The sequence below is a fragment of the Pseudorca crassidens genome, chromosome 19 (genome assembly GCF_039906515.1).
Source record: "Pseudorca crassidens isolate mPseCra1 chromosome 19, mPseCra1.hap1, whole genome shotgun sequence".
Taxonomy (NCBI): Eukaryota; Metazoa; Chordata; class Mammalia; order Artiodactyla; family Delphinidae; genus Pseudorca; species Pseudorca crassidens.
In genome coordinates, this window is record NC_090314.1 from 46,344,219 (window position 1) to 46,369,921 (window position 25,703).

General features: G+C 44.6%; 1 protein-coding gene across 1 annotated transcript; it reads right to left on the minus strand.

Moving 5' to 3' along the window:
• Positions 1 to 4,480: 4,480 nt before the first annotated feature.
• On the minus strand, positions 4,481 to 24,212 carry LSM12 (LSM12 homolog). The gene is made up of 5 exons (XM_067716236.1): positions 24,022 to 24,212; positions 22,035 to 22,168; positions 8,482 to 8,591; positions 6,941 to 7,067; positions 4,481 to 6,154 (listed from the first exon to the last, which is right to left on the minus strand). Exons 1-5 carry the CDS (start codon positions 24,143 to 24,145, stop codon positions 6,062 to 6,064), a joined length of 588 nt encoding a protein of 195 aa, XP_067572337.1. The 5' UTR covers positions 24,146 to 24,212; the 3' UTR covers positions 4,481 to 6,061.
• Between the last annotated feature and the right edge of the window lie 1,491 nt (positions 24,213 to 25,703).

The following is a 25,703-nucleotide window of genomic DNA, read 5'->3' on the forward strand; positions in this document are numbered from 1 at the left end:
ACACAGTGGCCACGCGGTTACACCCTAATGCTTGAGCAAGCACCTCTGAAGAGCACTCAGCAATCTTAAGGTAGTTCCCTCACGTGTTTACTGAGCCACTGGCCACATACTCCTTCACCCCCAGCTCCCTGCCAAATCTACAAACTCACCTGCAACGGTACTATCTTCTCCTTCCTTCCTCTTTATTATGGAGGAAGAGCCCCCTTCAATCAGAGGCCAAAACCCCTACTGTGGCCATGGATCCTCATCCGCTTCTCGGCATTCAGGACGAGGTCACAACTCCTAAAAGTCTAGCTCCAGCCCACTCCTCTCCTCTGAACTCCAAGCTCGTTATCCAGCTGCCCATTTGCCATCTGCTCTCCAGCTTTTCATGGGTGAGACAAAATAACAGAACTCCACTTTCCCACAAACCTCTTCCCCTCCCACTGTTGGCCATCCACTCAGATGTCATTCTTAGTTCCTCTTTCTCTGACCACCTTGCCCTCACATCCAATCTATTAGCCAGTCAATCAGTCCTGCAATGTTTCTGCCACCACCATCTCTTCTCTGAACCACTGCAACAGGCTCTTAATGCCAACAGTCTTTCTGCTTCCACTGCTGCCATCTAACATCAGCCTACATCCCCTGACAGCTTAAAACCCTCTAACACCTTCCCACTGTGTCTTAGAGCAGAGATTCCAGTCCCTGCTACAATGGCTACAAGGCCCTGCGTGATCTGGCTGCTGCCAAGTTCTCCATCTTGCTCACCAGGCTTCAGCCTCCTACATTCTAGCAGTTCCTAAACATCCCTAAGCTCCTGTCAACCTCAACTTTACCTCCTGCTGGTCCCTCTAACCAAGCACCCTTTGCTGGCGCCTTGTTCTTCAGATTTCAGCTTCAATTACATCTCAGGAGCCATCCCAGAATACTCTCTTTAGAGCAGTACACGCACCTCCCTACAGTAAGCATAAGCAACTACTTTAAGACTAACTGCTGCAGTCAGCATCAGGATTAGCTGGGGGAAAGGGAAGAGAGGTTGGTTGAGAAGTCACTAGAGAACTGCCTTACCTTGCCAGTTCAGGAACTTAGTTTTTTAGTCTTTTCAACAAAACTGGAAATTTGGGAGGCCACAATCTGACCTACCTTGGTCCTAGCTGCCAAAGTCTGCTCTGGAGAAACCTGGGGGAGGGCCCCGGTGCTGTTCAAGCTGGAACCCGGTAAACCCTCCTCCCCAGCTCCTCCCATGTTCTTTACTGGTCCCTCATCCTTTTTCCAAATTTGACTTCAAGCTTTCCTCAAAACTCAGTCAGCCTGGACCACTTTTCATCTTGGCTCAGGCAACTCATCCGGTTATTAAACTGATGACTTTCAAAACTCTACCTTCAGTCTTACCTTGATGGCTGGATGCTAGGGAATAATACATTATCCTCGCCTTAGGGCCTCAAAATTCCTCATCAGACCATTTAAGATAAACCCAAATAACTATAATGCAGGTTATACATGCCACACGGTATGAGTGATATAAACAAATTGTAGGAACCCCTTTCCATTTTCACTGTCAAAGATGGCTTCACAGGTGGCACTGAAGCAAGATATTGCAGGAAAAGACAGAGAAGATAAAATAAAATAGAACAGATTATTGAGCTTGGAAGTAATCTTAGAGATCACCTAGCCCCCATACCTTTTACATGTATCAGTTCTAAGGTGCCAACTGATTAAAGAGTGCACTCTGTGGGCTGGGGATGAGGGAACTGGTGGGCAAGTTTCTTTTGACATGGTGAAGCACGCTGCATTTTCAGAAATGCAAGGGTCAGGGAGAAGGGTGTTAACATCTAGAGGATATGAAAGATGTCAATAATGTTTTGGGGGGTGGTAGATGGAACATATTTGCCTTGCTTTCTCATTTTCCCGTAACAAGCCATGTAAGGTTTTTATAATAAAGAAGAACAAACCCATTGTGAAACTTCATTGCCCAGCAGCAGTCTATCTCCAGTGGATGGCAGCCCAACAGCACCCCTTTTTCACCTGTAAAGTACTTCACGCCATTATGTTAAACCCCTGAAGTCTAGGCAGTACATGACGATTTCACGTTTCTTAAAGGGGAACGTTCTGGCACCGGCGGCCTCCAGCAAGGATGGGAAAGCAAATCTGCCACGTAAACAATGACTATCCTCCAACCCAGATGACCAATCCCAGTTCCCAAACTCTTGTCCCCAGCCTGTCCCCACAACACATCCCGTACAATGCAGCTTCTAAGCTTCTAGTATTACACATTCTCAGTATCCTCCACATCAGCAGGACAGTAGATTCTATTTCTGTGCATGACTGAAAGCCCTCTACATCTTCCTTTACCAGTATGTCTTATGGGAAAACAGATTTTTGACACACACACTCTTACCTTCAAAAATGTCAAGGAGGGCTTCCCTGGTGGCACAGTGGTTGGGAATCTGCCTGCCAATGCAGGGGACGCGGGTTCGAGCCCTGGTCCAGGAGGATCCCACATGCCGCGGAGCAACTAAGCCCGTGCACCACAGCTGCTGAACCTGCGCTCTGGAGCCCGCGAGCCACAACTACTGAAGCCCGCACGCCTAGAGCCCGTGCTCTGCAACGGGAGGCCACCGCAATGAGAAGCCCATACACCGCAATGAGGAGTGGCCCCCGCTCGCCGCAGCTGGAGAGGGCCCACGCCCAGCAACAAGGACCCAATTCAGCCAAAAATAAATAAAATTATTTTTTAAAAAATGTCAAGGAGCCTTTACCATGAATCAGTGGTTCCTAGGCTGCAGCCCCTTAACTAATATTGAAGTGCTTGAGCAATATTCAATACACGAAACATAAATCAGCAATGAGCTGTTCAGACTTACAACAGCACAGATTCAGTATCAACTCACCGTGGTAAGGCTGTTTTACCATACTGACCAGACGCTCTAATTAGCAGTAAACCCAAAGGCATGTATGTGGTAGTACGGTGGTGACCGGGTGCTGGGGTGTAAAGGTATGTGTGTTTCAGGAGAAAGGAGAATGCCTCAAAACTAAGGAAACACTGCAAAACCCCCTGTACGTGTTCCACCATAGATGCAAGCCCTCTGCACCACATTCAATAGTTCAATGTTCTTTCCATCCAGGGCACAACTCCTGCCCCTCTCACCAAGCTCCTCTGTGTTCCACCCCAAACCTGGCTAACAAAGTGAACAATACACATACCATCAGTTCGTAAAGTCACAGGGAAGCACTAGGAGCCCACAAGTGCATAAAGCCTGGGGTTTGTCCCAGCGCTGCCACTGTGGGCAGCGGCAGTTTCTAAACAAGTCACTTAGCCCTGGTGGAACCCACTCACCTTCTGTAAAATGAGTGGTTTTCAAATTATAATCAAAGAAACTTCTCAGAGACTTCAGGGAAGAGGTAGGGATGAAATCTGTAAGAGACTGAGAGGGCAGGGCTCCGAGGCCCCCTGTCTCTGCCCAAATGTTTTACATATTAGCCTCACTTAAAATGGCATCTAAACAAAGACTTCTAAAACAAAGCTGGAGCTTCTGAAAACCAGGTAATTCAATCTCATCTCCAGATTTAACAACCCCAGGACCAAGCTAACATGTATACTAACATTTACAGAGTACCTTCTAAGTATTAAGCATTTTAAATATCTTATTTAACCCTTCACATCAGTTCTAGGAGACGAGCATTAGTTTCATGTTTACAGGTGAGGAAACTAAAGCTTGGACAAATAAAATGACTTATCCACAGTCACAAAGGGAGGAAATGGAAGTATGAGAATTTGAAGCTAACTATTTATGTCTCCAAAGCCTTTGTTCTTCCTTCCACACTGCATGTCTTTCCCACCACACTAACTCCACCTCTTGAATTGCTCAAAGTTCCCCCACATCATTTCATGAAATAAAACCAAAGAGTCAAAAGTGCTTCCTACCAGAAACAGTTGGTACCCACTGTCTCCCATTCACAGACCTAGAGACCAATGGGGAGAAAGTGATGATGTGGGACACGTGACACAGAGCTTCCTTCCAGGATTGCCATTTCCCATTAACCACGTTCACTTCTTTAATCACATCTCTCAGGTTTTCTAGACCTCGCAAGGGCGCCTCTCTTCTCCCTCTTTTATCTTCTCCAGAAGTCTACATTTCCATGCGGACTAAATCAAAGGCTTGGTACTTTAAATCAAGTTTTGGCCAACGGCAGGTGATATGAAAGTATACTTCTTAGTCTTCTCTCATTTTTCCTCCAACCAGTCCTATAACAAATGGTCTCATGTATGTACCCACCCCCTTTATTTCCTCTACTCCACTTACATGCAGCTCCCAACCCCGGATCCCCTTCTTAACTTATATACCTGGCACTGTTTTCTAGATGAGTTCTCAGTGGTAGAAGGAGAGAGGGTAAAGAGTAGGAAGCCAGAGAGTTTAAAGGGAAAGCTTAAACCAAACACACACATTCTCAGACCCCTCCCTCTGGGGCCTCTAGAGCACGCACAAACCCGAGACATGAGTGATGGTTAAAAAAATTTGGGTTTTATTGTTTTTGCTAAACAATACTAAAAAAAAAAAATTTCATTTTGAAGGCAGGGCTTGAATTATTTAATTTTGATCCATTTATTTAATTAAAAAAAAAAGGAAGGGGAAAGAGATCATGGCCAAAGCAATAGTAGTTAACCCCCACCCCACCCCCAAAGCTCTAGCCAGTCACATGAGCATCACCCACCTCCCACGCCACGGTGCCTGATATTCAGATGGTGGTACACTCTACCCACTGGACCGCCTTGCAAGTGCAGGGGCAACGGGTGCCAGTCTAACTCTCAGCAGGTTAGTCAAACCAGACAAACCGGTGGGCTGAAGTCCAGAAATTCTTCCCAGGTTTTCTGCCCATCGGCTGAGCACATACAAACTGTCATAAGCTTGTAAAACTTAAGGGGGGGTAGGGAAGGGCATAAGAGCAGGAGGTTGGCAGAAGAGAAATGATAGGTCACCCAAGCTTTCTCCTGGGCTAGTGGCTCTGGATACAGACTTAAAGAGAGGTCGGAACAGGCAGACTCCAGGTTTCTCATGAAAGAAAACCATCCTTCGAGAAGGAGCTGAGATGTGCCGTGCAAAACAGTTCTTCCTGCAGAGGGCACAGGAGAAAGGGCAGTGGACGCTCCCATCTAGGAGACAGGAGAGTGGTGAGGAAGTTCTTCTAGTACCGTGAAGTAAGACAAAGGCAGAGGGAGAATCCTGAGGTTTTTGCCAAATGGGAGACTGGTACACATACAGTTAAAGACTAAAAAGCTACCAGGAACCCTCAAAGCCAGATCCCATCTGCATACACTGGCTCTACAAAGTGCTGCAGGAGATTCTTGCTGTGAACTAAGTCAAGTTAGTTGCCTGGCTATGGGTGGTGGGGAGGACAATACACTTTTATTTTCAGAGGGATGAGGTGGGAAGAGTGGCCATGATCTAGTAAAAAGAGACCTGCAAGAAGCAGAAAATATTTAGAGAACATTTTAATATATATTTTCATATATATATTTAAAGTTAAGAAAAATAAAACTAATTCAAGCCATGCCCTGTGCAAAAAAAGAAAAACAAAACAAAACAAAACAAAAAATTTAAAGTGAGACCTCTGTCTGCTGCTCTAGTCTCAACTTAAGTATCACAGTCAGCTTGTTACTTTTATTTTGGAAGAGAAGATGTAAAAGTTTCTTTCAATCACTCAGAAGGCAAGTGTAGCCACTTATAAAAACAGAATGGTAGAGACAGACTGGGAAAGGAAAGTCAGAGGTGAAAGGGCAGAGCAGGAAAGGAATTTTCAAAAATAAAATTAACAAGGTGACTGTTCCAGAAGGGGGCTGTGAAAAGGACATGGTGGACCGAAGTCTGTTAGTCAAGTAATGATTCAACTTTTAAATTATTCTCTTGTTCTTTTCTGTTGGGTGTTTTGTTTGTTCAAGTCTAAGATTTGGAAATGCTGACCCTTTGTTGACAAGAGCCAACAGGAAATATGGAATCCCTTCCCTCCCCCGGCCTGCCTCCGCTGAAGCCACCACCATCGCCTCCTTGGCTGGATGCTGGAAGAGTCCTCTGTATGTGTGGACTCAGGATGACAGGGCAGCCTCCTTCTGTGGTTGCTGGGCTTGTGAACGCTGCAGTATCTTTTGGCTTTCCACGTCTCTAAAATGTTTTTCAACCTGAAAGAGACCAGTCAGCCTAGATCAGAAAAAGAGATGGGCACACAAGGCCTCCCAAACAGTTCACTCTAGACGTCAACAGCCCGTCCTGGCTGTCTAGCTCGTGGGTTATTCAGCACCTTTGCCCTTGCTGTCTGTTGGCCTTCCCGACAAGATAGCTGGGGGGATCCTCTTGTTTCAGCCACATTTTTTTGCAGCTTCAGCTAAGACTGTCTAAAAGAAGGGGAATCTATAAAGTAGAGTATGAAGGGAGATTATTATGACCCAAACTCCCTCTCCCCTCCTTACACAAGTGCAGAATGAAAAGCTGGTGGGGAATTACAGTCTTAAAACTTTTTACATCCACAATGTTGGTCTCTCAATGCTCAGTTTGTTTTTACAAACGCTGCAACTCAATCTAGAAAGTCAGATGACACATGAAGGGTCACAGACTCCAACAGCCACTGATGTACACCAACCAGCCCTTCTCGAGAAGAACCCTGCCTGGGTTCAGACGCAATATCATGGGATGGTCTGGATAATTCCAAAAAGCCACACTGCAGAGGACACAGGGTTGACCACTCGCTTTATTCTGCACCGCCCAGTGGTTCCACACCCCCCAAGTGTCCAAGCCATGGCTGCAGAGCACCATGGTGCCGGGAGGCAGGGTGATCAGGCAGGGCTGCTCGCAGGCTGGCTGTGTCGAAAGGGGCAGGGACTGTGGCGTAATGTCTTGCCCTGAGGCTGGCGGGGGGAGAAGGCTGAGGAATCACCCTCTCCCTAAGGTTTCACGGCTTCTTTACTTACTATTTTGCGTACATGGCTCAGTGCACTCCCCTCTTTGCCTTTACAGTTTTCCACTTGATATGGGGGTGTAATAACAACTTCTTCCATGACTACGATGTTTTTTTCTTGCCATTTACAGTCTTTAATGCTGGAAGGAGAAGAGAGCAGGTGAAAGTTACCTCTTGCGGGGCATCCCACACCTCCTGCCTGATGAATAAATAACTCCAGAAAGCTAACCCCAAGTTCCTAGCTCACCACTCAGCCAACAACTGGTTGCCATCAGCCCACAGGGAGAAGTAGCCAAGAAACATTTCCTGGGCACCACTGGCTAGGAAAAGCAATGAAACCAATGCACACTTATTCCAAGGATGGTCCAGAAGAGTTAAGAAGCATTAGGGACCTGAAAAACCGCAGAAAACTTGGTGGCAGCCTCAGAAGTCCAAACTAATTTGACTTACAAATAAATAGCTAGGCTCAGGCCACTAGATTCAATTTAAATAGCAGCCTAGGGCAGGGGTTGGCAAATTTTTTCTGTAAAGGGTCGGACAGCAAGTATTTCTGGCTTTGCAGGCCATACAATCTCTGTCACAACTACTCTGCTGCTGTACCTCAAAAGCAGTCACAGATGATACATAAACAAATGAGTAGATCTGGCCCACTGGCTGCAGTTTGCCAACCTTTGGCCTAGGGGGAAATGGTACCTTTAAAAAGACAGAACAAACTCCCCATCTTATTGCAATCTGTACTCTGCTCCCCACCACCCGAAATGATAGCTGCTCCTCAAACTGGCCCTTCTCAATTATCAGACAGCTGGGTAACTTGCCAGACTGGGAAAATCCATCCCAGTTCACACTTGGGGGAACCTAGGGCAGCTGCCACTGCTAAGAGAGTTCCTTCACATACCTGTAAATGCTTAGATACTCACACCATGGCCTCAAACAGCTCTGATGCCAGCTACCATCTGTGCACCAGACTCAGGTGGTTAAATAGGGTAACAGAAGGCAGCAGGAGGAAGGGGGAGTGTCAAATGTTTCCGTTTTTCAGCAGCTAGGGAAGCTAGTGGAGAGTCAAATGACTTCTGCTGTGACAAAATGTCTTTTATGAGGTGGTAATAAGGTGGCCTTCTGCTCTCCCTAACTCCCTATGTTCACCCCAATATATAATTGGGAAGAGGGAGACAGATATAACTTTCCCTTAATAAAACTGCATCAGCTTTTAGAGAAAGGTACAAGATCAAAATAATAAAAGAGAAAGAAATCACTAGTTCTAAATTATGGAATACTAGGTCTGGAAGGGACCCTTAGGGATACTCTAATCCAAAACTAAGTTCTACAGATGAAGAAACTGAAGCCCAGAGCAGACAACTTGTTGGAGATTACACCATTCTGCCATATAGAAAGGCAACAAGCGCCGCACCCCTGGAAGCCGAGGTACTGCTAACACACTACCCAGCTTCCCTTGTGACATTCATAAACACAACTACCCCAAAATCATCCACCAGACAGCACAGCCAGGCAGCATCACCCCCGGGGCAAGGGACCCCTATGCTCCCCCCAACTCACGTCTTGTGTATGGTCTGGAAGAGCTGCTGGCCCTCTAGGGAGACACCAGCGCTGATTGCATAGGCCTGGCTCAGCTTCTCCTCCTTCTCTGTCCGTGCTTTGCTGGCAAGCTAGGGTGGGGGAAAGGAAAGAGACTCAGAAAAGCGTTCACCTTCATCCTTCCTTCAGGACCTAAGTTGAGGAAAAGGTGCTGGAAAAGACTGATTTGGGTAGATTCAGTTTTCTCAGAGATCAAAAGTGAAACAAACAAAAACACACACAATATACCTCAACAGTTTCTGCTATTCCTGGCAAACATGCGTTCCTTCCAGTACTTACTGAATGCCTACCATGTGCCAGACATTCACTGCACTAAGCTAGAGATACAGCACAGAAGGGGGCAGGGGAGACCGACTATAAACAAAAACAAACAAGATAACTTCAGACAGGGCTAAGTGCTAGGAAGAAAACAGAGCAGGACAAGGTTATAGAGTATGACTGGGGGGCGGGGGGGACCCTACCTGATGGAAAGTGATGGTCAGACATAAAAGGTAATGCATACATTTCTATGAAAGGAAAGAATTAAGAATTTTTATCAGCTACTGCGCTAGAGCCTCAGGTTTAGAAATAAATGTCTACCACACCTTCAAAGACCAGGATTTGAAGTTCTAAAGACTCAAGCATTCTAGTACCATTATCTGTACTCACATAGGGAGCCAGGACTCCAGGAAACCTAACCGTGGATACCGTCCACCGACTTGGGCTGTAGATACCATGCTCTTTAAAAAAAGGAATGGTCTGCATTCTACCGCGTGTCTGTTCCTTAACTGCCCTCTAGTGGAACAACCATAAACTGATCAAGAATTGTAGTAAAATCTAGTAGGTCTACTCAAATCTAGTAAATCGCTCCCAGCAGGGGTGGGTATCCTGTCTATCCCTACTGCCCCTCTAATACATTTCTGGTCCCCAACCCACACTATTGGTTGCTAGACTACAGAAGTACAAATTCGAGTGGAAGCCAAAACAAATACACTGATGGTTTACACGAGAGGCAGATAATGCATCTGAAAGTCAAACAAATGACTTGGAGATTTTCAGATCCATGAACAAGAACATATACTTAGTATACTGATGCTGCAGCATACTAAAGAGATATGCACAAACATACACATGAGAACACCCAACCTGTCCCCAAATACCAGCTCTTTAAATGCAAAGAGAGATCATACCTCCAGCACATTCCCAAAGTACCTAGATGCTTGGAATTCTTAAACATTCATATTCTGCTTTAACAGTGACCTTTCAAACCATAAGCCAAACATAGTTCTACAGCGGGAAAAATAAGCAAAGTGTCTAATTGTTGGTAAAATGAAGCACTTTCTTAAGTGTGGGTTTGACTATGAAGAAGAGAAAAGGAGGCCTTCAATCAGGTTAGGGTAACTGAGGAGTCTCAACTGCCCCTGAGTTTCAAGGACTGTCTGAGGGAGGAGGGGGTATGAGCACAGCTCATACATGCTGTCACTTCGGACTCCCTAGGTAAAAGCGGGAAGAAAGGCCAAAACTCTGCAGTGATTTAAAGCCAGAGCTCCTTTTTCACTTGGTCCCCAGGACATGGAAAGAGACAAATACAGCAGCAGTAAATAAATGATCTTTCAAGCCAGGTTCTGCCATTGTGGTCCCACCAGGCTCCAACTTTACAGAGAAGGAAATGCACAGGGCTGACTCCCCTGAGCACTGGCAATCCCAACTGCAGCAAGGAAGCCTCGTGGCTTGAAAGCACTCAGTTTCTATGGAACGAGAACTGCTAGGGGTGTGTTTTAAGCAGCAACAAGCAAAGCTTACTTGGTCACCAAGAAAACCCTAGTAACAAGGAGTTTCCTTGAGTCTCACTTTCCAAACAATCCTGAAGAAAATCTGAAGTCTCCAAGGAAAGAAAGGAAAACTGGAGGGAAGCAGAGCTCCCTTGGATTAACCAAGCTCCTGCAGAGCTCCTGAGAAGTGGCTAGTGGTCAGGCAGATGTCTACCCCATGAGCAGGCAGAAGGGTCTCACTTTGAGGTCTTTTAAAAAATATTTATCCCTGAAGACCAAAAACATCTCCCAATGTTGGGTCAGACAAAGCTGCTTCTATAAAGCTTGTGTTGCCTAGATAGTAACAGCACCCATTCAGGAAGACAAGAGTTGGCTCAGGAAAAGCAGGCATCCATGCAGAATATTTAAGAATGGAACTGACAAATTAAGCTGGGGTTGGGGAGGGGCAGGAAGGCTGGAAGAAGAACCAGTTTTGAATTTCTGCCAGAGGCAGAGTAAAATGGATATAAATCTCAGCCACAAGTGACTTGTTTAGACAGCCTGAGTCAAATCAACACAATGGTTATAGAACAATGATTTCAAAATACGCCCTAGCCACTCCCACCCCCGACCTCCGCCAAATACCTGTTGTACAATCTCTTCTAAAGGGTCTGAAAGCAAAGGAGAATGGACTAGATGACTCTCCATCTCAACCCACAGTGCAGACTGATCCCAAATGCTAAATGATACAAGGGAGAGCCTTGGAAAAGTCAGCAGAAGTCAGTGTAAGCTGACTATTTCAATTTGCCCCAATATCCTCAACTACTCTACCTGTACCTGCAATTGTGCTTTGGGGATTTGGATTCACAGCAAACCCTGAAGCCTCCAGCTGCCAGTTTATGAACTATTTTCATGGCTATCTGAAAATGCTTAAACCTAATATTCAGCTACACAGATCTGCTTTCACTAAGAAGCTGTATAAATGGGGTAAATTTCTGCCACAGAGAACTGCATCAATTAGGCAGGAGGAAGATTACTTTCACAAAAAGAATCTAGAAATGTTTCTTCTCAAAACTGGGGTGAGAAGGGAAGGGAGATTACCCTGCTCTTTTCACACATGTTCCTGAAAACCCATAACAAACGTGGATAAGCCTCCTTTTGTAAAGCAAGTGACTATCACTCTACCCTCAAGTTAGCTGTAGCTCTACATTTCCCCACATCATATTTTTGTAAACTAATGCATATCTATAAACGGTCCAGTTACTCCAAGTTCATAAGTTTATGGTTACTGTCAAATCGCCAGACAGAACCAATAAAAGCTGTCCCCAATAGAGAAGGTGTAGGGTGTGCCTTTTAGGCTTCGGAGGGTCTTCAGGACTGCAGTTTTTAAATTCAGTAACTATCACCATACTACATTCATTTTCAATGCAAGCATGCTAACTGCTGGCCTCTCTTCCAATCAAAACTGAAGCACTAACCGGTTAGAATCATAAAGAATGTTAAAGGCACCAACTTTAAGAATACACTGGGTTCAGGCAAACTGAGAAGCACAAACCTACAAATACATGTTACTAATGTACATGTGGCCTAATTGAAATAACTGCACAAGACAACCTGCATTTACCTACCCCTCCTTTTATTTTGCACAATTCCCAGTGAAAACATTCATTCCTTGTCTACTAACCAGTTCTTCCTCTCTTGGCCATTTTATATACAGCATCTTGATGTGGGCAAAACAAAGAAAAGTGCATGAACGTGACTCCAAAGCACATCAATATTAAAAGGCTTCTAGTCATGCCCGCTGCTGGGTAACCCTCAAGTGAGTGAATCAGTGAACAGCGGCAACACATCTCTCCTCCTGCACTCAGTGACATGGAGAAGAGGAAGCAGCCACAACAACATAATCCAAGCATCTTGTTATAACCTCATCTTGTTACTTGGTAACCAGCTGGGCCATCTTATTTCCACATACCCAGACCAGGAAAGCACAGGTGCTGTGAGGAATCCAGAGGGATTCCTACTGCAAGTATTTAACAGGCTGTGACAGCTGATCCAACAAGGGAAGCAAAGTCCAGGGAACCTGCTGGATGTGACCTACTGACTCCACTGAGCCACTCTTGGTTTGTCTTCCCTCTGTATTCGGGCCTTCCAACCAGCTGCCCTCACTGAGGGGTTAGGAAGCACTGCAGCTGCTGCCCAGAACTGGCAGTGCTGCCTGCAAGGCCTAATGGAGGCTGAGGGACGGCAGACCAAAGCAGCCAAGAACCACTGTCATCTTAAGGGCCCACGCTTGCTCCTGCTGTTTCAATTCTGGGGTGCACTCCTGGAAAGCCCTCATTCTTGGCTAGCAACAAGAAGGCTCAAAAATATTTCTTCTGGGGCTTCCCTGGTGGCGCAGTGGTTAAGAATTCGCCTGCCAATGCAGGGGACACGGGTTCGAGCCCTGGTCCGGGAAGATCCCACATGCCGCGGAGCCACTAAGCCCGTGCATCACAACTACTGAGCCTGTGCTCTAGAGCCCGTGAGCCACAACTACTGAACCCGCATGCCTAGAGCCCGTGCTCCGCAGCAAGAGAAGCCACTGCACTGAGAAGCCCAGGCACAGCAACGAGGAGCGGCCCCCACTCGCTGCAACTAGAGAAAGCCCGCGCACAGCAGCGAACACCCAACGCAACCAAAAATAAATACATAATATAAATAAATTTTTTAAAAAGTAACCTGAGATAGATGAATAATATGAAAACCCCAAAATAACCCAAATATTCATCAATATGAGATTCATTAAATAAAGTTATTTTAAAAAATATATATATATATTTCTTCCAACTATCAATATCCCCAAGTCTTCCTGCTCCCTGGCTGAAAGCTCCTGTCTGAAAGTTTCTAAAAAAATACTGTTCTTTACAACCTCAGATAGCTGGGAACTCAAATAGAGAACCCTGCTTGAAGTCATGTCCCAGAATACATAACAATGAACCAAAACACTGAATCAAACAGGGGAACAGTAGAGTCCAAGAGGCCTGGCAGTGAACACTAAAATCCTAAGAGCTAATTTGTTGAGTGAGAAATTACTCCATGCAATGCACGGAACAACACGCTTTACATGTATTAAATGTTTAATCTTCCCAACAATTCTGTGAAATAGGGACTAAAATTACTCCAACTTAACAGATGGACTTGCCCAAGTTTACCAAGTCACAAGTGGGAGAGTCTGGATTTGAACCCAGACAGTCTGACTCCAGAGCTTGCATTCTGAACTCTGCACTATACTCAAATAGTTCCACCTAAGAGAAATGTTGAAAATACACTTATAAATTTGAATGTAAAAGAAAATGTTTTATAAAAGAGAAAACATTTTAAGCCTCAGCTGCCATCTTCTTTTTATCAGTGAATTCTGACATTTCCATCAATGTCCTCTGTACAGAACACAATTGTCTGCCTTTTAATGAAGGGCCTCTGTTTTCTGAAAAGGGTCCCAGTCTCACCCTAAACCTCAAGGACATCCTTTATTTCTTTGGTTGAAGGTAATTCATAGGAATGCATTTAAGAAAACAGATCCTATGTGAGAAAGCATTTCAGGCCGATAATAATGGGCATTCCCTGAACCCATCATTTTCTGATGTGCCAAGACTAGAGAAGGTAAGTCAAGCAAGTCTTCTGCACTAGAAAGTTAAGGTACATTGAGAGTGTTGAGCTCTGATGAAAAACACCGTGCAGCAATTAAACTCCAATAAAGATGTTTTAAAAAAAAAAAAGGAAAAACACCCTTGCAAATCCAGGGGCCACAGTGCCACCTCAGTCTCCAGGCTCTGACCACCATATTGCTGTCGTACAATACAGGCCAGCCTCAAGACAGTCAGTACACGCTATAAGCAAAGTTTTATACTTCACCTGGCTTAGAATAAAAACTAGTTGCCAGCAAAGTCAATAGTTTTTCTTAGTTATTTGTAATTATGTCAACAAACACTATTCATAGCTACAAAAGACAGCTAAACCTCCTGGACACCAACAGAGTAACTTCCTAGTCCCAAGACCCTGACACCAGCACTGCTGTGGAACCTCCACAGGACTCTGCCAGGAAAAAAAACTGGCGCAGATATAAACTGAAATTTGACCTCAGCAACCTATCTGTGAGAGTACACGCTCAAATTAGCCATCTCACACATGGCCGTGAGGATTAAGGGAGATAACATGGGTGAAAGCACTAGGTGAGTTGTAAAGCACTGTACAAATATTAGCTGTTAACATTATTATTATAATAACATCATTATTATTAGCACAGAGAAGGTGGCTTGTGGGTTATTTCAAAAAAATTCATATAATCCAACCTTCCTTTAGCCAATGAGCTCAGGGCTCTCTCTCTTCTGCTTTCTGTAAGAGCTGCTAGAGAGGCTATAAATCCTTAACAGAATAAATTCCAAAATATAACTGGAATAGTAAGTTGGAAAATGCACTTTATGTGCCAAAATGGGGGCTTTGCTTATAGAATAAAGAGTTGATTTTATTCAGAGATAGTGAAAGAACCAAGTGCTGTCGTTTCCTGGGCTCTGAAGAGGGCAGAAAAAGAAAAGTAAAAATGAAAAGCCACCCCCTTGCCACCCCACCCCAAACAAAAGAGATTCCAGATCAAACCCCTACCTACCACTCCCTAGCTACATGAATCTGAGCAAGATGCATAACCTCTCTTAAGCCTTAGTCCATTCATGGGGGCCCGTCCTAAAGGGTTGTTATTGGAGTTCAGTAAGATACACATCTAACACCAATACTGGCACTTAACTAGTCCCTTCCTTCATTTCTAAGAACTGCCACCAGTTTAGCTCACTGACAGAACAGCAAAAGTTTTTAAAATTGCAAAGATGGACAAACTGAAGTCAATCCAAGTCAGCTTGATTCCATTTAACTTCCCTCCCTTTACCTAATGAATTGTGATTTATTCTTCAAGACCCTACTCCACTGTTACATCTGAGAAGGCTTTCCTAAAATGTTCACTACTCTAAGCCAAGGATTGGCAAACTACAGCCTGTGGGCCAAATTCAGACAACCACCTGTTTTAGTTAAGTTTTATTGGAACGACCATGACCATTTGTTTACATATCACCCACGGCTGCTTTTGCGGCAAAGGCAAAGTTGATAGTTGTGACAGAGAATGTATAGCCCACAAAGCCTAAAATATTTACTATTGGGCCCTTTACAGAAAAGGTTTGCTGCCCCCCTGCAAAAAGTTAAATGCTGCTGTCTCTCACCACTCCCAAACATGAGATTTTTGAGGGCAAAAGCAGTATCTTAATCATCCTGACATTCCCAGCACCAGGAAGGGAGGGGGAGAGAGAGGGAAGTCAGATCAAAGGAAAAGAAACCTTGACTATTAGAGATTCACAGAACAGTTCCCAATGGTTAAGTGGCTAACACACAGTCATACAACAATTCACTAGCAGCCCAGCTGTGAAAAGAACCCAGTTCTTCAAACTCCCCACATTCTACCACACTATACTGTTAGCTTTTGGCATGGTATATAGATCCTTTAACTTTCTAGTTCATGTACAATTTGCTTCACTCTCCAGGGTAGTTTCTGGTATTTATCTAAGCTAGCCTTAAATTCCAATGCTAGAACTTGACTGCACCACTTGTTTTTTTCTTCCCCCCAAGCCTGGTCTCTGCCAGGAAAATTAAACCAGTTAGAATGCCCCTTTCTTAACACTGTAAGAGATACTACCACTGAGCTATCAGTAAAGTGCTTATTTTGAATCGTCTCTGTGTCAAAGAGATAGAATGCAGGGGTGGCTGCAACAACACACCTATGGCACGTCTCTGCCAGTCACCTGGGCCGAGCAATCTGTCTTTTCACGTAGACGATTCTCCCCACACCCCTGTGATGTCAGGAAAGCCCCCTTCAGAACCAAACTCTTGACCTGAGGACGGCTCCACCAAGTCGGCTGGCTGCCATGCACTACAGCCTGAAGTGAGTCATGAGCTGTAGCCTGGAACACCGCACCCCCTATTATAGTTATCAGGTTGACCCCAATGTTTTAATGCCACCAAATGTGACCTCTTTCAAAGGTTAGTGATTTTTAAAATGGCAGTCAATCACCTACCTCTCTGACTTCAGCTCACACCACTCACTACTTACTGTGTCCCTGTTACTCAGCAATGATGGGTTCTTCCTCTTCACCCCACACTTGCTTGCATCTTCATGACACTTCTGTGAGGAAGCAGCTGTCTGCTCAGAGTCAGGTGCAAAACTTACTGGTGGACTCTAACCTGGGACTGTGGCCTTGACAACATATTTTAATCAAGTGAGCCAGTAGGTTACACGTAGCTTCTAGAAGCCAGAAAAATTTTATCTGACAAAAAAGTCTTGCCTTCCCTAGACAAGTTATTTTCCTTCCACTTTCACAATATGAACACATTCTACCTTTTACTAATATATACATAGCTAAACATAGGGTGGTCAAGTCGTCTGATTCTACTTGGTGATAACTCCATACCTCAACACATTAGGGTCAAGATATGGTCAAGGTCTCAGCTAACAGGATACGTCCATGAACACAGGCCACAATGCAGTAGCTACCAACGACCCCAGGAATTTTCTCACACTTGAGGATTATCCCTCACATCAACAAAAAGCCGTACGGTTATGCTAAATCTTAGCTTTCAAGCTGGTTAGAAATCAAAACAAAAACCAAGTCAGTTCTTCCCTGTGTGACATCATACCTAAAGGTAAATAAGCAATGACGTCAGTTCCTTTCAAAAGTGAACTTTGTGACTCTTCCATTTTCTCAGCCTTCCCAGGCCCTTCCACTCCCAGACCAATCTCCCAAGTATCATTTTTATCCAAAGGCAGCAAACTCATTCTTCACTACCAGGTGCTGATGAAAAGCTCTTTGAATCTCTTCTTCCTGGTTCTTCTTCCATTTAATCACTCACTGCTGGTTAGTAAGGTACAAATGGGTAATAAATACTCAAAACAGGCTGATCAATCAGTCAGTGGTTTGGTAAGGGAGGTAGATGCCTTATCTGTGGAGTTCACTTTTCCATGCTTTGTCCCTTTTCCTGCCTCCTGCACAATATACGAGCATCTCCTCCAGAAAGTCTTCTCCAAATCAGCAAAGTGAAAAGAAGACTTACATATCATTCGATGCACTGGAGGCATTTATCCAAACAAATGAATACCTAACACTTGCCTTGGCTGTCTCAGTGAGTTTTTTCCTAAGAGTCTCAGGAGTTGAAAGCACAACCTCTTAGGTTCTGTGACTGCTCACACTAACCTCCAGTACTCAGGCAAGAGTTCACTTAATTATGCCCCTTGATAACACTGCCCTGGAAACTCACGTTAATTCTGGTCACAACAAGAGGTATCCAATATAATTTTGATTTTCCCCAGTCTTGGGTTGGCAAGTTCTGATATCTGAGTGAATGTCAGATCCAGTATCAGGAAAGACTGACATAGGAACAGTGCCAATGTTCTTGGCTGCTTCCCTTTGTCATACTGTCCCTCTCGCCCCATCCTGCTCCTACACCATAATTCAAGGAACATCAACTGGCTGCACATAGCTAATGCGGGAGAATAGGACTAACATCTGCCAACTCTGGTCAACTTGACCTAATCCTCCAAACAACTCTATGAGATAGGCACTAACACGATCCCATCTCCATAGTGAGAAAGCTGATGCTTAGCAAGGTTAAGAGGCAGAGAAGTGACTTTAACGACTTATCCACTTGGTTCCAATGTTCTTTCTACTAGACCATTCTGCTCCTGACCACACAACACAGATGTTTCTCTTTACTCAGAAAGATTACTTAGGATTATAGATATCTGCATACTCATTTCATGTCATCAACCTACTCTATAAGTTCCTTGGGTATGCACACAGAAGCAGAAAAAACATGGGACTTTGCCATCAAAACATTAGACCTGAGTTCAAATCCCAGCTCGATCACTTACTAGTTGAATGACCTTAAGCTAGTGACTCATCCTCTCTGAGACTCAGTTTACTCTTCTGTAAGATGGTGATGGTACGCACACCGTAAGAACTATTGTTAGGATTAAACGAGATGTCTACTGATTACTAGTTCAGAGCGTGGCATGTAAAAATACTAGTTCCCACACTACTTGCCATATAACCTAGAACAAGTCACTTAAACTGATAAGCCTATCTTCCCATCCGTTAAACTAAAAGGAAAAGAATACACTCTAAAGATCACAAAGCATGGTTTTGAGAATGAACCTAGATGTGTCAAAGCTCTTTGTAAACTGTAAAGCCCTAGAAAAATGTAAGGTGTGGTCCCCAACAGAGCTTACCACAATGCCTTGCACAAAATAATTTTCAGTAAATGTTTGATAAATGCTACATAGAAGAGAACTCTGTTAATACTGACATGTCCCAAATCATCTGAGAGCACTGCTAACTCATGGGCAATCTCTATCCCCAGAGAACAAAATGTGGAGTCAACTCAAAGGAACTTGTTAAGAAACACTTTACTTCACCCTACCATGCAGACCCTGGGCTCTCATCCTCATGCAAGATTTAAACCTTCCTTGTGACAGAAAACTAATAAGCCACATGGTGAATAACCTGAACCTCACTTATGATTGGCTTTGGTGTGCTTTTGTACTTTTACAGTCAGGAAATTCTAAACAATTTTACAGGGTACAATGTTACTGTGGAGAAGATAAAATGACATTCAAAACTTCCACCTTCTGCGACCCCACTGTCGTCTTCCAAGCTTCCTCCTACATCTCACTGCTGTGGACAGACATAGGACATCTTAGCCTGCAGTGAAAGTGCCAACCAAAAACTAAGTAAGCTCATCTCCAAGAATTGCTAGTTCATACCATCTCTAGTTGGGCTGGAATTAAATATTTCCTTTAAAAGGCCTTCTATTCCATTTCCTGCTGGGTCGGAGTAAATATCCGGTTTATATCAACACGTTTAATTAAACACAGCACTTACTATGTCAGCAAGATGAGCCATCATGTGATGTTATCTTCCACTGCAAGTGGAGTACACAGGTAGTGCTCCCTAGACTGCAAGTATCAACAGTTTTCTTCCAGGGATTTCAAGGCACTTTAGTTCCCTTCTAAAATGCTTAAACAATCCTCCATCCTAAAAAAAAAAACCTCAAGCTCATGCTCTTAAATGAGATGAACTTTTCATGTCATTCAAGCACCAGATTAGCTGTTTTCAGTAACAGTAAGAGCCCTCAGGAAGAATCACAAAGCATCCTCAAAGGTTGGTTTCAAGGGAAAACCAATATAGCTTATTCATAAACAACTCTACGAATGAAGAATGAATAAATGAAACCCAAAGATAGCCCTCCAACCTAATTTTAGTCTTCAGTTTCTGACTCCTTTTTCAAGACTTGGCTAGCAGGCCACAAAGTAAGAAAAGTAAAGATTTCTGGTATTCCACAATCTATTACTTCTGGCTGCTTTCTTGAAAGAGTGGGTAAACAACTAGTTTACAATAATGCCAGTAGACAACTGACCAGCAGAAAGCAAAACCCTAAAGGCAAAGATAATCCGCAAACTAATAACCAAGAACCATTTATACTTGAAGTCAAATGTAAGAAAAGAATTGCTTCTCAACAGCTCCCACTTAACAGTCCCACCCACACCACTCCAGCCCCTCTCAGATAGATGGTGGCACTTGGTGGTCATAAGAGCAGAATCTTGTATCTTTTAAATTTGAGAAAATCATCCCTCTTTCAGATAACCTTTCCTCAACTACTCACTAAAGGTTGTTGACAAACTTCTCATACCCTACAAACACTAAAGGATAACTTAGAGCCCCTTTCACCCTCAACATACCAGGCATAAACTATTTTATTTGAAACTTTTTAAATCTCTTCTGGGGACTTCCCTGATGGCACAGTGGTTAAGAATCCGCCTGCCAGTGCAGGGGACACGGGTTCGAGCCCTGGTCCGGGAAGATCCCACATGCCACAGAGCCACTAAGCCGTAGCACCATAACTACTGAGCCTGCACTCTACAGCCCACGTGCCACTACTGAGCCTGCGCTCTAGAGCCCACGAGCCACAACTACTGAGCCTGTGCTCTAGCGCCTGCGCTCTAGAGCCCGCGAGCCACAACTACTGAAGCTGTGCACCTAGAGCCCGTGCTCCGCAACAAGAGAAGCCACCGCAACAAGAAGCCTGCGCACCGCAATGAAGAGTAGCCCCCGTTCACCACAACTAGAGAAAGCCCGCACGCAGCAACAAAGACCCAACGCAGCCAAAAATAAAATAAATAATCTCTTCTGCTAACAGAAGATCATCCAAAGACGACCTATACTTTAATAGGAGGACTGAGCCAGTGTTCCAAAAGTCTATAAGTCTAAGAATGGGACATTCTGTGCGCAACAGCCTTTAATATGAAACCCAAGACCCTTCTGAATCTGTCCTCAGACATCAGTAAAACAGAAAAGTGTGGCACTTCCCTGGGACCTAGTAAGAAGGGAGCTCCAGATCTGAGGTAACTGCATTCTGCCGGCCTCAGTCACTCTCCTTTGTTTCAGCTGCCTGAGTGTCTCCCTGCTTTGCTGAATTGTAGCAAACACACTACATTCCCAAGAGAGGCAAGAGAATATACATTATTACAATACTCATATACAGGGAAAAAAACTTCCACCACACTAACTCAAGAGACTTAAGGCAACAGTTATGAAAATTGAAGGCCTAACTTACTCATTCAACAAGTACTTACAAAGCACCTACTCTGTGCAAGGCTCTGTATATTTAGTGATGAACAAAACAGGTATAGCTCCGATCCCCACAAAACAAATTTTGGTTAGATAGAAAAGTAAACAAATGATATACAATTATAATTACAAAAAAGCTATGAAGAGGGTAACCTTAAGTCGCAATTTGCCCAGGACACACCAATCTATACTTGGTGTAAAACAAAAGCACCACCCACCCCTTTACTCTCGAAAATGTCCCAGGTTGGACTGTAAATGATATGTCACCTTATCTCTGAAGGCTAAGGTACTGTAAGCGAGAATGGGGGCAAATGACTTTAGCCCGAATGATCAGAGGAGACTTCTTGAAAGAGGTGCCATTAAACTGAGTCCTGATGGATACGACTCCAGTCATTCTGAAAGGGTGTTCCCAGTGCAGGGGACAGCAAAGGCTACAACAGGGCTTGGGGTATTACTATTATTGATCAACATGAACTCTGGCTAACAGAACAAAAGAATCAGGAAAGTTATTTGAGGGTTCCCAGAGACCAATTTGTACATCCAAGATTAAAATATCCTAAAACTCTAATTTTGTTAGACCTCGAAATTCAAACATAAAGACAAAAACAAAGCTCTAAGGCAGTGGTTTTCAAATTTTTGTAGGTCATTAATCCCTCTGAGAATCTAAAAACATATTCCAAATCTTCACCCAGGAAACATATATTCTCATGTGCACACATACACAATTTCAGGAGGTTCAGAAGCAACGCCCCTACCCAACCCTCCCAACACTGGAAGTTCACACATGGACTGCAGGTTGTGGGGGCGGGGGGCGGGGAAGCCCTCTTTCACAAAGGACAAAAGCCAGCTCTCAACTCTATTTCTCTATTTGGGCATTAAGACATTTCTTAAAATCTTCTGAAGATACCCAGGAATAAAGAGAAAAGTTAAACTGATATATTTTTTTAAAAAATATATCAAAACAAGCAATTGTAAATCACTGGAAAAAATGAAAAACAAACAATGGACAATGTATGTACCACCAAGAGTCAATGAGACTCAAATTTCCCATCATTTTGGAGAACCAGAACTGCCCTCAAGTCCTTACCTTACTAACATTGAGTGAAGCTAGGGGAGGAGGGGTTTCTGTTCGGTCATTAATTATTTCCACTTCTGAAACATACTGTAAGTTTATGAGCAAGATGTCTGCGTGGTTGGGCTTTCCACTGGAAGAGGGACATTCTGGTGAAAAAATAAAGTTAAGGAAAATAGGGGCAAGCAGAGAACTGACACATCCCAAAGGGGCATGGAAAACACAATTCACCCAAGGCTTGTGTAAAAGGTGTGCCACAAGCAAGAGAGGGAGCCTCACAAGAATCACACCTCTCCTCAGGAAATCTCTGCCTGTCACTTTCCTGCCGCACAACCCCATAACCAAAAGATCTCAAGCTTTTCAAAGCCAAACACGATCCAAAATTGGAAGCCTCAACAGTGTTTCTGTCACCTTCTCTTTACCGGTTTTATGAAGAGGCTTAATACAGTTTTAATGCCGTTATGTATACTGTTTGTCTTGAACCTAATGAACCACACTGAAGAGCAAGTACTTTCTGTTCTTGGTATAATACTCCCTATATCTAAACAGTGCTCTTTTCTCTTTTTCAGATTTGAGATTTCCCATTTTGCACAGGAAAACTACAACACTGGAAAGGAAGCTCACTCAAGGTGACCCAGCTAGCTAACCCATTCATTCATTAATTCATTCATTCACTCACTCACTCATTCACTCATTCTCCAACCATTTCTCAAAAGCATACTGTATGTCAAATAAAGGTAGAGTAATTCTTCATTCCGAAACCCTTCCAACTAAACCACTAATGTAAAAGGTCTTACTTGGTCCAGGTATGAAGTCTTGTGTTCAAAAAACAAAAACAAAAATTAAAAAAAACCTGCAACTCTTCTTGCTGTAATTAGTTTCAAAGGACATCTTCCTAAGCTACAAATCCACAACCAGTAGTTAAATGAATTAAAATACTTGCCAGTCAAAGGCAGCAGCAGACTCAGTAAGAAACTTCCTTTTGAAAGGTGCCATAAGAGATTACTTAAAAAAAAAAAATCCAAATAAACCCACCTGTGGCTCAAATAAAAGGGGAAGGGGTGGCATATTTATTACAACCAGGTAGTATTCCATTTCCACGACTGAGTTTCCTGGAGTAATTCAGAAATCACTTCCACCCCAAAGAAAGAGACCACCTTTTCCATTCTGTTAAACACTGACACATTCAAAAGGGAAGGCTACTGCTATGGAGAAGTCAGGACTCCATGTGCTGAGCTGACAAGAGAAGACAGTTTACTCTTTCACCTGTAACCCACACGTCCATACATAAGCCCCTGAAAAACGTGGTCCTCTCTCTAGACCAGGTTTCCAATACAAACATCCCCAAAACAGCAACTTCCAAATCACTGAGAAGCCGAAAATTCAGCACTCCCTGCCCCCAGCGGCACCACGCATACACAAGCACCAGCAAAACAAGCCCCTATCCCCAGTTCTGCTACAAACTCTGTCCTGCAGTTACTCTCCCCCCAAACAGGCGAAGCCCATTTGGTCACCACCCCACCGCCCTTTCTTGGACCAAATCCCATCAGTGGACAACCCCTCCTGAACTCCATACCCTTGTACCACTCACTAGCAGTTCCTTACTCTACACACCCCTTCCCCACATGATTTTACCCGTCCCCCTCCCATCCGGGCTCCAATCACCAGCCCCCTCCCACGACCACCCCTCTCCGGATTACTGTGTCCCCTCTCCTAGCGTTCCCCCCGAAAAGCAATCAGCGTGTCAAGCCCCCCTCCACCCACCCACCCTCGATCGGGGCCCAGCTCCCACAAGGGGTGGGAGACAAGGGTCCCCAAGGCGGACCGAGGGACCCACGAGAGGGGGAGGGGAGCTCAGGGCCGTGCGCATGCGCTCCGGGCGCCGCGGTAGCCGGTCGCCCCTAGGCCCGGAGAGGGCCCCAGCCACCGCCGTCGTCCCCCGCCCCCCCACCACCGCACATACACGCCGGCCCGGCCTCGGGCTCCGCGCAGGGAAGGATACTTAAAGCCAGCATCTTGGACTGGTAGTCGAAGGCTACCACCTCGCCCTGCAACCGCTGCTCCTGGCACGTCCGGCACGACACCTGGCTCCCAACGCTGAAGTACTCGCCCGGAGGAGCCGCCATCTTGGGAGAGCAGCCGCGGCCGGCGGCGGCGGCGGCAGCAGCGGGCGAAAGCCGGGCCCCCAGTGAGCGCCGCGCCGCGACGCACGGGGCGTGCTGACGTCACACGCTAGGGCGTGGCCTGGACTGGGTGGGGCGGGAGCCTAGGTGGATGAGGAGAAAAGAGGAAATAAAGAGGAATGTGAATAATTACGTTTGTGCGGCTGCGCCCGGTTTGTAACAGGCTTGCAAGGTCCGTTTTAGAAGTTAAAGATAAATGACCTACGTGGAATGAAAAGGGGAGGGAGGAGGGAACTGCAGTCTCCCTTATGTGCACACCTTGACACAAGAGTTTGATGAATGAACTCTATATTTTACAAATGAGGAATCCGAGGCCCAGAAGACTTAACTAAACTTGCTCAAAACGGTTACACCTAACTACAAAGTGGTAGTGGAAAGAACATTGGCTGTAGAGTTAGCTAAAACGGAATCGGAATTCCACTGAGTTATGTGACCTTAAGCAAATTACTAAGCCTGATTCTTTTCTTTATTCCTTCTGTATTACCACTGTTGAGCATCCAGCAACCCTTCGATGTAGGAATCAATATCCTCATTTTACAGAGGAAGTAACTAAGTCTTAGACTAAACTTTGTCCAGGGGGGTCGCACAACTAGCAAGGATCCGTTCTACCTGTTTCCAAAGGCGGTGCTATTTACTGCTATGCTAATTAGATAATACCTCACAGAGTAGTTAGGAGGAGCGGGAGATAATGAGATAATGTGTACAAATGCATGGCACGTAGTAGATCCTCAATAAATGGTAGTTCCTCCGTGATCACCCATCACTGTTGGAACTCAAGATGCTTCCCCATCTCCCATCTTGCCCTCTCCTCTAGAAAACCAGGCAAAGAGCCAGAATGAGGAGCAATGGTATTGACAAAGGGAGCCTTGGGGCAGGAGTTTTGGGCCCCCCATTAATGACTGTGTAATATACGAAACAGTTTTCTTAACATGTAAGTACGATGCAGATGCATTTTCAAGCCCTACCATCACCAGTTGCCATCCCTAACCCACCTACCCTTCCACTAAAGAAATTCTAGAGCCTCATGTATGAGTAACAACAGGCAAAGAGAGGGAGGCAAAGGGCCAGTCCTGGCACTACTTAACCTGAACAAGTTTCAAAAGTGTTTCCTTGCCTTGCAAGAGACATCAACTTCCTAAAGTTGGGCCCGTATTAGTACAATCATTGTAATAGAAATAAACATACTGCTCCCTCATACTTGGGTTTTTCCAGAGAACTTTCACATCTACCCCATAACAAGTCATACATAACTGCCACTCCACCTTTTATATAACATTGTGATTATAGGTTCTCATAAATGACTGCCAGGCACTGTAAGGAAAAGCTTCCTGGAAGAAGTGGAAAAATCTGAGATCTGAAAGACAAGCAGGGAGAGTGGCCACGTTCTAAGCAGAGGTAACTGCAGACGTCAGGACCCCTAAAAGGAGAGAGCTTGGTGATTTCAGGGAGCATAGAGTAGCTCAGAAATATCATGAAACAGAATGTGGGACTGGGCTGGTAA